Here is a 13,763-nt window from a genome sequence, read left to right as displayed (position 1 = left end):
ATGCCAAATTTCGTGCAAATCGAAGGATATATATGGACTTGGTGCACCATTTACATGAAATCGGACGAAACTATATATGGGAGCTATATGTAAATCTTGACCTATTTTCACGAAACTTGGCAGACATCATTCTAGGCCTAAATGATTAGGCTGTACCAAATTTCGTGCAAATCAAAAGATATATAGGGACTTTGGGGCACCATTTACATGAAATCGGACGAAACTATATATGGAAGATATATCTAAATCAGGACCGATTTTCATGAAACTTGGCAGACATCATTCTGGGCTCAATTAAGTACGTTATGCCACATTTCGTGCAAATCGAAGGATATATATGGACTTTGGTGCACCATTTACATGTAATCGGACGAAGCTATATATGGGAGCTATATCTAAATCTGGACCGATTTTCTCGAAACTTGGCAGACATCATTCTAGGCTCAATTCAGTACTTTATACCAAATTTCGTGGAAATCGAAAGATATATAAGAACATTAGGGCACCATTTACATGAAATCAGACGAAACTATATATGGGAGCTATATCTAAATCTGGACCGATTTTCTCGAAACTTGGCAGACATCATTCTGGGCTCAATTAAGTACGTTATGCCAAATTTCGTGCAAATCGAAGGATAAATAGGGGCTTTGGTGCACCATTTACATGTAATCGGACGAAGCTATATATGGGAGCTATATCTAAATCTGGACCGATTTTCTCGAAACTTGGCAGACATCATTCATGGCTCAATTCTGTACGTTATACCAAATTTCGTGCAAATCGAAAGATATATAAGAACATTAGGGCACCATTTACATGAAATCGGACGAAACTATATATGGGAGCTATATCTAAATCTGGACCGATTTTCACGAAAATTGCCAGACATCACTCTAGGCTTAATTCAGTACGTTATGCCAAATTTCGTGCAAATCAAAAGATATATAGGGACTTTGGGGCACCATTTGTATGAAATCGGACGAAACTATATATGGGAGCTATGTCTAAATCTGGACCGATTTTCACGAAACTTGGCAGACATCACTCTAGGCTTAATTCAGTACGTTATGCCAAATTTCGTACAAATCAAAAGATATATAGGGACTTAGGGGCACCATTTACATGAAATCGGACGAAACTATATATGGGAGCTATATCTAAATCTGGACCGATTTTCTAGAAACTTGGCAGACATCATTCTAGACCTAAGTGATTAGGCTGTACCAAATTTCGTGCAAATCGAAAGATATATAGGTACTTTGGTGCACCATTTACATGAAATCGGACGAAACTATATATGGGAGCTATATCTAAATCTGGACCGATTTTCACGAAAATTGGCAGACATCGTTATAGGCCTAAATGATTAGCCTGTACCAAATTTCGTGCAAATCGAAAGATATATAGGGACCGTTTACATTAAATCGGTTAAATATATATATGGGAGCTATATCTAAATCTGAACCGATTTTTCCCAATTTCAATAGGGTTCGTCCTTGGGCCGAATAAGTGACCTGTGCCAAATTTCATCCAATTCGGATCATAAATGCGACCTGTACTTTGGTTACAATTTAACATGGACAGACAGACAGACGGACGGACGGACATGCATAAATCGACTTAGAAAGTGATTCTATGCATATTCTCAAAAGGAACCATGGGTCTATCTCAATTATTTTTGCCTGTTACAAACATATGCACAAAGACATAATACCCTGTACCACAGTGTGGTGAAGGGTATAAAAATTTAATATACTATAATCAACCAGTTAGCGGAGCAGTATTGTCGGACGGGGCCGAACATATGATACCCTACACAACTTCCATGAAAATCTAACTTTCTGTGGTTCTATATTCTGAGATTGGGCAATATTTCGCGATATTTTTGACTGGCTAGAGGTCAGAAAATGTTACTAATAATCAGCACAGCCCTCTAATTACTTGTCCAGATTCCCTTCACCGTAGATTGTGTTGTGATGTTCGGCTTTCGACTCGAAAATTACAAATAATTAAGTTTCGGTCCACTTCATCCGAAAAATTATTATCTGATCATGATTAGGCTTTGTCCTTGACCATAACTGGAACCTCATGGAACATTTCAAAGCGATCAGGCTATATATCCGCCCTAAACTGTGGTAATAGGTTACTAAATAATATATGAATACGTAAGCAACTGTAAATATTTAAGTGTAACTCCCGCATCCGAGTACCTACCACAATATGATTTGTATCAATTTAAAGGTCAACCACTCCTCTTGGATATACTATCAACTTCTCGGGTCTATGTCCTTCAGGAGTAAATATATGGCGTATATACAATTTTGGCGAATACAAATTTTGTAATTTTTCACACAAAAATCAGGGTCCATTTGACCCGCTAAATATTGACCGATCTTTATAAAAACAGGCATGCTTATTCTTTGGCCCGACCCCCTTCTCCATGTGAAAATTCGTGAAGTTCGGACCATAATTGCGGCCTCTGGAGCGACCAGAAAATTGGACAAAAATAAAGTTTTTGGTCTATTTCATCCCCTAAATATTAACCGATCTTCATTGGCCAGAACCCATCCTACATGCAAAATTACGTGAAGATTGGTCCATAACTGTGGCCTGTATCGTTTTTACAAATCATAATGGACAGACGGACGGACACACATGTCTAGATCGCTAGTCGAGATATGACGATCGGTATACTTAAAGGAGGGTCTAGGACCAATATTTCGCGGCGTTACAAACTTTTGGAGCTGCACAAAGCTATAATACCCTGACAACATAGTTGTGTAGGGTATAAAAATAAAAAAACAGACCAAATTTTTATAAAAAAATTACAAAAAAAAAACTATCACTTACACTGATACATATTTTGACTAGACACCAGCGATATACTATCCGGATCGACGGTAATGCATGGTCCATTATCCGAAACACCATCACTGAAATTCATATCACCGCCGGTACTTTCACGATCACTGTTATTACGCAAGGCGGAATCATTTGAACAGGAATTACGATCACCCGCAGTATTACCCGAACTATTACTGAACGCGGACAGGGAATTTGAATTACCACGCCCACTGTCATCGTTACGATATGTGGCCATGTTGGAACCACCACTACCCGGACCTCCACTACTACCGGCACCACTATTCATTTGGGCATTCATTAGGCCCGATGTTGCTGAGGGTGGGGTAAGTGGGGCAAAAGAAAGCAAACTCTCCTGATCGGACATACAACCCTGACCAGCCATTTGCCTTTGCAGTTGTTCTTGCAACTTCTGCAACTGCATATCGCGGGCACTTAATTGCTGGGCCAATGACAACGATCTTTCTGCCTCATCTCTGGCCTGTTTCAACAGCTGCCAACGTTCACGTTCACGATCACCCGAAAGCTTGGCATTATTCGATTCGGATTCTCGTACCCGCTCTTGATAGTTACGTATGAAATCTCTCAGTTCTTGTTCTTTTTCTTGTAATGAGGCACACAACTGCTTCACCTGACCGACTAGCTCATTTTTATCACTTCGCAGTTTTTTCCTTTCGATGCGTAAATTCATTAATTGATTTTTAGCCGATCGTAATTCTTGTTCCAAACGATCGATACGTTGTTGGGTATTTGAGCTACTGCCATCTGTTGATTGTCCATCGCCACAACTATTCGAATCGGAGAGATCAATACCCCCGACAGCACCCTCAGGGGAGGTTTCGAGCAGCTTTCGCAGTCTGTGGAGTTCGGCATTCAGCCGTTCGTTTTCTTCGCGTAATTTTGTTGGGGAATCTGTAATGGAAGAAAATTCATTGGGAATTTAAAATTAAAGACTTAATTCAAATTAACAATTTGAAATATTTATTTTCTTCAATAATTGTAATCTATTTAATTTTTTATTATATGTACATAAAATATAAAATGAAAAATAAAAATTAAAAATCCATGCAAAGTATCAAAATGAGTTATAAATAAAAGAACAAGCTAAACCGCTGTTTATAATGAAATAAATCAACATGTGAAGTTGTAAAACTTTGCAAGTATATTTTCTAGCCAATCCGTGGTGAAGAAGGTAATAAGTTTGACCATCCCATCTATTTATATTTTTCCTCGTGATGAAAAAAAAAATAAATAAATAAATAAAAATTCACGAGGAAGGACTATATGTACATTAGTTAAAAATTCGTATATAACTGCGAGGACCTATGACCCCATATTGAAAATTGTCTCTAGAGAGTACATCTGACAAAATAACAATAACAAATCGGAAGGAACATATCTTTGGCCCCATCGTTGGAAAATTCAGCCTTCATGAAGAAACATCCGACAACGGCATGAGGTTGATTGACTTCGCGGCAGCAAAAAACATGGTAGTTAGCAGCACCAGATTCAAGCATATTGATATACACGAAGCCACCTGGATTTCTCCTGATAAAGCGACGAGAAATCAAACTGATCATGTTGTGATAGACGGAAGGCATTCATGCAGCGTATTAGATGTTCGATCGATACGAGGAGCGGACCACTACCATGCACCAGCTGATTAGTACAATTCGGCTAGAGGAATGCATGTCCAATGATTGGAACCTCAGCATCGTGTGTCCCGTGCACAAAAAAGGAGACATGACAATATGTGCCAAATATAGAGGAATAAGTTTCCTTCCCATCGCATAAAAAGTGCTATCAAGCGTGCTGTGTGAACGACTGAAGCCAATGGTCAATGACATTATTGGACCATAACAATGCGGCTTCAGACCTGACAAATCCACCATTGACCAGATTTTCACTCTGCGCCAAATCCTGGATAAGACCCACGAAAAACACATCGACACGTACCACCTATTCGGCTATATTCGACTATAAAGCCGCATTCGACAGTCCTATCCGTTCAGAGATGTTTAAAGCCATGTCTACGTTCGGCATTCCTGCAAAATTAATACGGCTATGCAGTCACAAGATAGGCTTTAAGTGGCACAAGATCAACAGTTAAAGTAGGAAAGGACTTATCGGAGCCTTTCAATACCGAACGAGGATTCAGACAAGGAGCGGATCACTACCATGCACCAGCTGATTAGTACAATTTGGCTAGAGGAATGCACGGCCAATGATTGGAACCTCGGCATCGTGTGTGCCGTGAACAAAAAATGAGACAAGACGATATGTGCGAACTTTAGAGGAACAAGTCTCCTTCCCATCGCATATAAAATGCTATCCAGTGTGCTGTGTGAACGACTGAAGCCAATGGTCAATGACATTATTGGACCATACCAATGCGGCTTCAGACTTGGCAAATCCACCATTGACCAGATTTTCAGTCTGCGCCAAATCCTGGATAAGACCCACAAAAAACACATCGGCATGTACCACCTATTCGCCGACTATAAAGCCGCATTCGACAGTCCTATCCGTTCAGGGGTGTTTAAAGCCATGTCTACGTTCGGCAGTCCTGCAAAATTAATACGGCTATGCAGGATACCTTTAAGTGGCACAAGATCAGCAGTTAAAGTAGAAAAGGACCTATCGGAGCCCTTCAATACAGAACGAGGATTCAGACAAGGTGACAGTTTGTCGTGTGATCTTTTTAACATTCTACTGGAAAAGGTCATACGAGACGCAAAGGCGAACAGAAATGGCACTCCGTACACCAAACAACACATGTTACTCGCCTACGCCGATGACATCGATATAATGGGTCGAACATTGCGAGCGGTAACAGCCACATTTGAACAAATTGAAAAGGAGTCTGCCAAAGTGGGTCTGGCAGTAAACTCATGTTACTCGCCTAGGCCGATGACATCGATATAATGGGTCGAACATTGCGAGCGGTAACAGTCACCTTTGAACAAGTTGAAAAGGAGTCTGCCAAAGTGGGTCTGGCAGTAAACGGCGAGAAGACAAAAGCGCAAGGCTACAGAGACTGCTTCGAGGTAGTTAAAGACTTTATATACCTTGGTACCGCCATAAATAAAACGAATGACATCAGTTTTGAAATTCGGAGAAGGATTGTGATGGTCAACACATGCTACTATGGTCTAAGTAAGCAGTTTAGAAACAAGCCACTACCCGTCAAACCAAACTCATACTTTACATCATGCTGATACTACCCGTGCTGTTATATGGATCTGAAGCATGGATACATGTGCAAGCAGATGAGGCAGCTTTTGGGGTGTTTGAAAGAAAAATTCTCCGAAAGATGTACGGGCGGATCAGCGTCAACGGTGAATATCGCGTCGTATGAACTACGAGCTTTCCAATTTATACGCGGACATGGACATAATCGGTTTCATGTTGTGCGACTGAATGAGAATGCCCCTGCTCATAAGGAATATAAAACGAGCCTAGAAGGGGAAGGCCACGAATTAGATGGAAATGGACCAAGTGGAAAACAAAACATCTTGGAACGTGGTGTTTCAAATTGGAGGAGATGCGCACAAGACCGTTGCGCTTGGAAATCTTTTTTAAGCTCGGCTTGTGGAACAGCTGTTCTGTAACAAGCCAGCTAAGTAAGTACACCAAACTCCCACAGTTAGTCCGATTGAGACGAAATTTCGCACCATTTTTACGTCGTTAGTTTCTTTGGAATCGGTTCAGATTTAGATATAGCTCACATATAAACAGGGTGGTGCATTTAGTGGTTTCAAAATATAAGAAAAGTATACATTATATACATTTCCTTTAATGTATACATTTCCTTTAAGTTGAAGGTCTTATTTTGACAAAAAGGGTCGCTTAACTATCTCACAATGCATAAAAAGGATCAGACCCTACTATAAAAACGTTCATGGTGTGGTAAATGTGCCGATTTCTCTTTGTTCTCAGTGAGACAGGCATCTGTCTCTGTGGATATGTTAATTAATAAAATTGTCATAATTGTGCTTCTGAGAATCCTCAATTAATAGAAAAGTCATAAAATTAAGAAATAGTCACTGTTTGGTGTGCTCTGTGGTCCGAAGGCGTGATTGGGCCTACATTTTTCGAAAATAAAGATGTCACTGTCACCGTTAGTTCGGATCGTTATGGTCATATGATTACTGAATACTTGCTGTTGAAGGATACGACATGGAGAATATATGGTTTCAACAAGACAGAGATACATAACTCGAACGAATATGGCTTTATTGCAAGAGACATTTCCTGGACGCGTAATTTCTCAACGTGGCGCTATCAAGTGGCCACCAAGATCATGTGATTAATACAATTCGATTTTTTTAAGGGTCTACTGATAATCCTTCAGGTCTTAAGGACACAGAAACATTCGTCAAGTTATCGTATACCCTCACTCAGCCTATGGTTTACGGAGGTTTTCTGAATTACACAGAGGTTTCATTATTTGCTCTATATAAAGTATATGTGTTTATGAAAGAGATTTCGGATTTAAAGTTCAAATGAAATTTAAAAGTTTATAAAAAATATTGACACTCTTTTGGAGTTACCAAAAGGAGAGGACCGATGGGTCCCACCTTTGAACTTGATCTAGTTTTGGTAAAGATAATAAGTCGTGCAAATTTTGGTTCAATATTAAACTGTATATGGGCAATATTGCCAATTTTTTTATATTCCACTTTCAAAAAAAAAAAAAAAACAGTTTTTTGTTTTTGTGGCACATCAATGATTTTTGGTACATATATAGAGAAAAATGTTCTGACTCCAAAACCGTTCGCGATGAAATTTTTGGTTGATGCGCGCAAAAGTTATAGAGGTTTTAATTTGGTCATAAGAAAAAAATCTTAAAATTACGCTATTTATTATATTTACCAAAAACGTTGATATATATCCATAAAAAAAAGAATATGAATATATTTTAATAATCGCGAAAAAGTTGCACATCTTCGCGAAATATGAGAAAAATAAAAAAATATAGGAGATTACAAACCTAAAAATTATTTTAATTATATTTTCGTGGAAGTTGTGTAAGGTATCATATAGTCGGCCCCGTCCGACTATACTGCTCCGCTCACTGATTTAATTGTTGTTGGGGTTATTCTGCTATTTTACCCGAATTTCGCCGAAAAATTTACATATATAAAAATAATCACTTTTTGTGTATAAGTATACGCCTTGCGCATTATATCAAGACCCTTCCGATAAATCTTGGGGTTCTATAAATAGGAATAAATCTGACAATAAAATAATATTATGAAATATAAATTTTAAATTGCGTCTAAATCGCGTAATTCTTAAAATCATTTGATGCGCTTGAAGTTTATCTTCCAATCCATGTATATTTTGCGAAATTTCATTTGACGGCTAAGATGTACTACATGTTGCATTGAAGTACCCAAAACTCGTAAAACGCTAATAATTTCCGAAAACTCCATATGCCATTAACGCGCATCCGATTTCGGTGTAGGGTGCACACCGAAATCGGAAAAATACATCGATCTATAACGATTTCAATGTGGTCCATTAAGAACCAGCTCAAACTATTTTTGAGATAAATTGAGTACATCTCTCTTTCGGCTGAAGTTTTTAAGGTTATCTTTTCGAAAAAGATTAAAATCCGTATGGGGTCCGCTTCAATAAATGGAAATGATCCACAAAAAACGCAAATAAATCCGCGATATTTTGAAAAACATTTTTTTGCTAAATTTCGTGTTTTTGGAAGGCCAGTTCCCACCATTCTAGTAGATGGATTTTCACGAAGAAGATTTTATATAATCCGAAACGTAAAAAAACCTTATTGATCGCGGGTACCCATATCATTCAGTTGACAGATCTAAAAATTTGGCCCGAAAAATAGGTTTTTTAGAAATTTGATCGCACAAAATTGTCACCATCGGATGAGTATTACTCTGAAGCTGTGCATACTACATACACAAAATACATATCAAATTAAGCAGATTCGCGACTACAATAATATTATAATCGATTTTTAGAAATTCCTGTTTGCGTATTAAAGCTAGAAGTAAAATTAAAAAAACACTCAAAATCGAGCTTCAAAATGTCAGCATCATTTAAAGGTAGATGCAGTTAAAATTTTGAAAAATGATACATAAGAGGCGTAGTCCCCATTTTGTTGGCTTCTAGTTTTACTTTGACATGAAGACCGCGAAATGAGTGATTTAGTCACAAATCGATAGAGAACATAAAAAAACTGGTTCGCCTCAACCTGTTTTTACACATTTTTTTATACCCTTCACCACACTGTGGTACAGGGTATTATTTCTTTGTGCCTATGTTTGTAACATGCAAAAGGAAACGAGACAGACACAAATGTTCCTTTTGAGAATATGCATATAATCACTTTCTAAGTCGATTTATGCATGTCCGTCCGTCTGTCCGTCTGTCTGTCCATGTATTTTTGTGAGCAAAGTACAGGTCGCATTTATGATCCGATTTGGATGAAATTTGGCACAGCTCACTTGTTTGGCCCAAGGACGAACCCTATTGAAATTGTGAAAAATCGGTTAAGATTTAGATATAGCTCCCATATATATATTTAACCGATTTAATGTAAACGGTCCCTATATATCTTCCGATTTGCACGAAATTTGGTACAGCCTAATCATTTAGGTCAAGAATGATGTCTGCCAAGTTTCGTGAAAATCGGTCCAGATTTAGATATAGCTCCCATATATAGTTTCGTCCGATTTCATGTAAATGGAGCCCCACAGTCCCTATATATCTTTCGATTTGCCCGAAATTTGGCACAACGTATTGAATTAAGCCTAGAGTGATGTCTGCCAAGTTTCGAGAGAATCGGTCCAGATTTAGATATAGCTCCCATATATAGTTTCGTCCGATTTCATGTAAATGGTACCCCAAAATCCCTATATATGATTCGATTTGCACGAACTTTGGCATAACGTATTGAATTAAGCCTAGAGTGATGTCTGCTAAGTTTCGAGAAAATCGGTCCAGATTTAGATATAGCTCCCATATATAGTTTCGTCCGATTTCATGTAAATGGAGCCCCAAAGTCCCTATATATCTTTCGATTTGCCCGAAATTTGGCATAACGTACTAAATTGAGCCTAGAATGATGTCTGCCAAGTTTCGTGAAAATCGGTCCAGATTTAGATATAGCTCCCATATATAGTTTCGTCCGATTTCATGTAAATGGTGCCCCAAAATCCCTATATATGATTCGATTTGCACGAACTTTGGCATAACGTATTGAATTAAGCCTAGAGTGATGTCTGCTAAGTTTCGAGAAAATCGGTCCAGATTTAGATATAGCTCCCATATATAGTTTCGTACGATTTCATGTAAATGGTGCACCAAAGTCCCTATATATCTTTCGATTTGCACGAAATTTGGCATAACGTACTGAATTGAGCCTAGAATGATGTCTGCCAAGTTTCGTGAAAATCGGTCCAGATTTAGATATAGCTCCCATATATATGGGAAATGGTGCCCCAAAGTCCCTATATATAATTCGATTTGCACGAAATTTGGATAACGTACCGAATAGAGCCTAGAATGATGTCTACCAAGTTTCGTGAAAATCGCTCCAGATTTAGATATAGCTCCCATATATAGTGTCGTCCGATTACATGTAAATGGTGCACCAAAGTCCCTATATATCCTTCGATTTGCACGAAATTTGGCATAACGTACTGAAATGAGCCTAGAATGATGTCTGCCAAGTTTCGTAAAAATCGGTCCTGATTTAGATATAGCTCCCATATATAGTTTCGTCCGATTTTATGTAAATGGTGCACCAAAGTCCCTATGTTTCCTTCGATTTGCACGAAATTTGGCATAACGTACTGAAATGAGCCTAGAGTGATGTCTGCCAAGTTTCGAGAAAATCGGTCCAGATTTAGATATAGCTCCCTTTTATTATAAATCGATTTAAGGTAATCGACGCACCAAGGAACCAATAGGCTGATAGGAACAAAACGTTCTGAAATTAGTATAACCTATCCTGTCACAAGTTTGTTTGAAATCGCTTAATATTTGGATAGAGCTTCCATATATATTTTCGCCCGATTTCAAGTAAATTGGAAATCAAACTCCTCATGTTAGTCAGATTGACATCAAATTTTGCACAACGTATAAAATTGAGCATAGAATTACTTAGTTGCGTTTTCTAGAAGTACAGACATAGGACAACAGATGACCTATTTATATTTGTTTGAAGTCGATTTACATACTTTTGTCCCATTGTAACAAACGAATGACATGTTTATGGATAGATCTAGGTAGATTCACATTTAGATAAATATCAAATATTTTATTTCATCCAATTTCATGTTAATAGTCCTGTTTAATATACACATAGTGGTGAAGGGTATCATATAGTCGGCCCCGTCCGACTTTACTACTTTCCTCACTGGTTTAGATTAAAGTAGACACAGCTTCCACCAAAATTAAGTTTGGAGGTGTATCATGAACAGTTTGCAACGACAGATATATTAACCCAAAACTATTCACTTTTTTTCATATACTTATGTAATTCCTGAGTTATAAAGGGGTGAACCTCCGCTTCAGCTATGTTAAAAAATTGGCAATATTGCACATATACTTTTATTCGCCTTAGAGCGATGATTTAAAACGTCATCGTTGCGTGATGTTGACTTAAACAAATACAGGAAATGTGTTTCATTATTTACAATTGTTTTAATATATGTGCACTACATTTCATTTGTAATATTCTACGTGAAATTCATATGCAAACATATATAAATTCCTTAATATAAATACTTTTTTTAAATATATAGTTTATTACAAATGTGTTTAGCCGGAAGTCATACAAAAACTACGGTTTTTATATATTCCATCTGGTGTTTTTAATTGTATGGCATAATTGTTTTTATCTTGATTTTTTTGCCTCTACCCAATTTTCTCGTTTGCCTACTCCATGTGGTGCGTATGATTTATACTGATTTCCTGCTCAGCTTTGCTCTTAATAATATTCATACGCCACAGGGTCATTACGAATGTATAACTTCAATTGCATCAGAAATCCTTGTAGTATTTTTTTAAATTTCACAGTTTATGTGAATGCGCAGAAGTATGGAATTATCGAAATAAAAAAATATTTATATTCCGAACTAAAAATCCAGACGCTTTTTGCTGCACAACATAAATATTTAATTAAAAACTTTAGTTATTTTATGTGAACTAAAAAAACGCAACTAGTGATGGAAAACAAAAACACGAACATACACACAAACAAAGTGCAATGAAATGGACAATAGAGCAATAATAATAAAAACACCCAGCAAAACAAAAACATCATTCACAACCAGCACAATAGACACGTAGAGACACGTACACAAAATTTAATAAAACTCTTTACATTTCATGGCAAAATAAACATCAGCATTGTAATTAGAGGCAAGGAAACGCAATGCTGGATTTTTTTTTCGGTTCCTCGCTGAATAAAAACAAAAAAACCAAATGAAAATCCAACAAAAAAACCACACAAAGTGAAAAAATTAAGCAGCAAAAAAAGAATATAACAATAATTATAAAAAAACTACAACAACAGCAGTAACAACTAAAACAAGTACAGAAAGTAATTAACAATCTGTAGAATAATGAAAGTTTCGTAGGAAGTGTAAAGGAATTCCAGGAACAACAACAGAAACATAGTACGTCGCAACAAGTTCGAAATTTTGTTATTTAAGTTTTGTCGGTTTATTTAACTAATTACTGAGTAATTATTTGTAGAAGCGAACACTGTGGAACTGGAACTTCTGCGAAATAATAACTAAGCAATTGAAGATAATGAAATGTTATATTTTCGGCGAAAAAAGTTTAATTGTGTAAACTTTTGTCAAATTAAAACGTTCACATTGTGACAGTAACTAGAAAAATTGCTTAAAGGGCAATATAAAATTATTGGCTTAATTTTAATCATTGCAGATGAAATTTAAAGTTGAGGTTAAGTGATGGGACGTAGTACAAAGACAAAACTTTACTAATTGTATTCTAACATGAGCTTTTATGTTTTATCGAAATTGCAAATTAAAAACCAGTAAGGAAAGCAGTAAAATCGGACTGGGCCGACTATATGATACCCTTCACCACTTTGGGTATTTTGTACATATGTATCTCCTCCAAGGAACATACTCAAGTCTTTCTGCAACCTATGATAAATTTAATTTCATTCGGGCAGATTTAAAGTCGACTTCGTACCATGGGACAAATTTATGAAAAACGACTTATAGCTAAATTAATACAGGCTATTCGGTCGCCGCACTATTAAAATTTTATTTCATTCAGACATCCATTCGAAATAGGTATGGGAGCTATGACAGCATCTACATCAATTTCAACAAAACACAATAACGTTATTCAAGCCTCAACTTGATACGTTGTGCAAAAATCGTGTTAATCGGACAAACATTAGAAGGTTGGTGCATGTGGGAGCTATATCGAAACCAGAACCGATTTTCCCGAAACTTAGCACACATCATTCCAGACTTAATTCAATACGCTGTGCCAAATTTCATGCAAATCGAAAGGTATATAGGAACTTTGGTGGACCATTTACATAGAATCGGAAAAAGCTATATATGGGAGCTAGATCTCAATCTGAACCGATTTTGTCGAAACTTGGCACACATCATTCTGGACCTAATTTAGTACTCTATGCCAAATTTCGTGCAAATCAAATGATATATAGGGACTTTTGTGCACCATTTACCTTAAATCGGACGAAACTATATATGGGAGCTATATCTAAATCTGAACCGATTTTCTCGAAACTTGGCACACATCAATCTGGACCTAATTCAGTACTCTATGCCAAATTTCGTGCATATCGAATGATATATAGCGACTTTGGTGCACCATTTACCTTAAATCGGACAAACCTATATATG

The 13,763-nt window shown here is 37.1% G+C and overlaps 1 protein-coding gene across 1 annotated transcript in view; it reads right to left on the bottom strand.

Annotated features, from left to right (window-relative positions):
- The window catches only part of LOC133329520 (kazrin-A-like), a gene marked incomplete at both ends in the record, with an annotated part of 31,448 nt that extends 27,671 nt beyond the window's left edge, over window positions 1–3,777 (bottom strand). The window contains one exon of the mRNA XM_061537994.1: window positions 2,854–3,777. Within this exon, the coding sequence (XP_061393978.1) occupies window positions 2,854–3,777 (924 nt within the window). The remainder of the gene's footprint in view (window positions 1–2,853) is intronic.
- Between the last annotated feature and the right edge of the window lie 9,986 nt (window positions 3,778–13,763).

This window comes from Musca vetustissima, unplaced genomic scaffold (assembly GCF_032173495.1).
Source record: "Musca vetustissima isolate MV318-11 ecotype Yass unplaced genomic scaffold, APGP_CSIRO_Mvet_v1 utg2203, whole genome shotgun sequence".
Lineage (NCBI taxonomy): Eukaryota > Metazoa > Arthropoda > Insecta > Diptera > Muscidae > Musca > Musca vetustissima.
The sequence above is the reverse complement of the archived record's forward strand: the minus strand, read 5'-3'. Positions and strand labels throughout refer to the sequence as shown.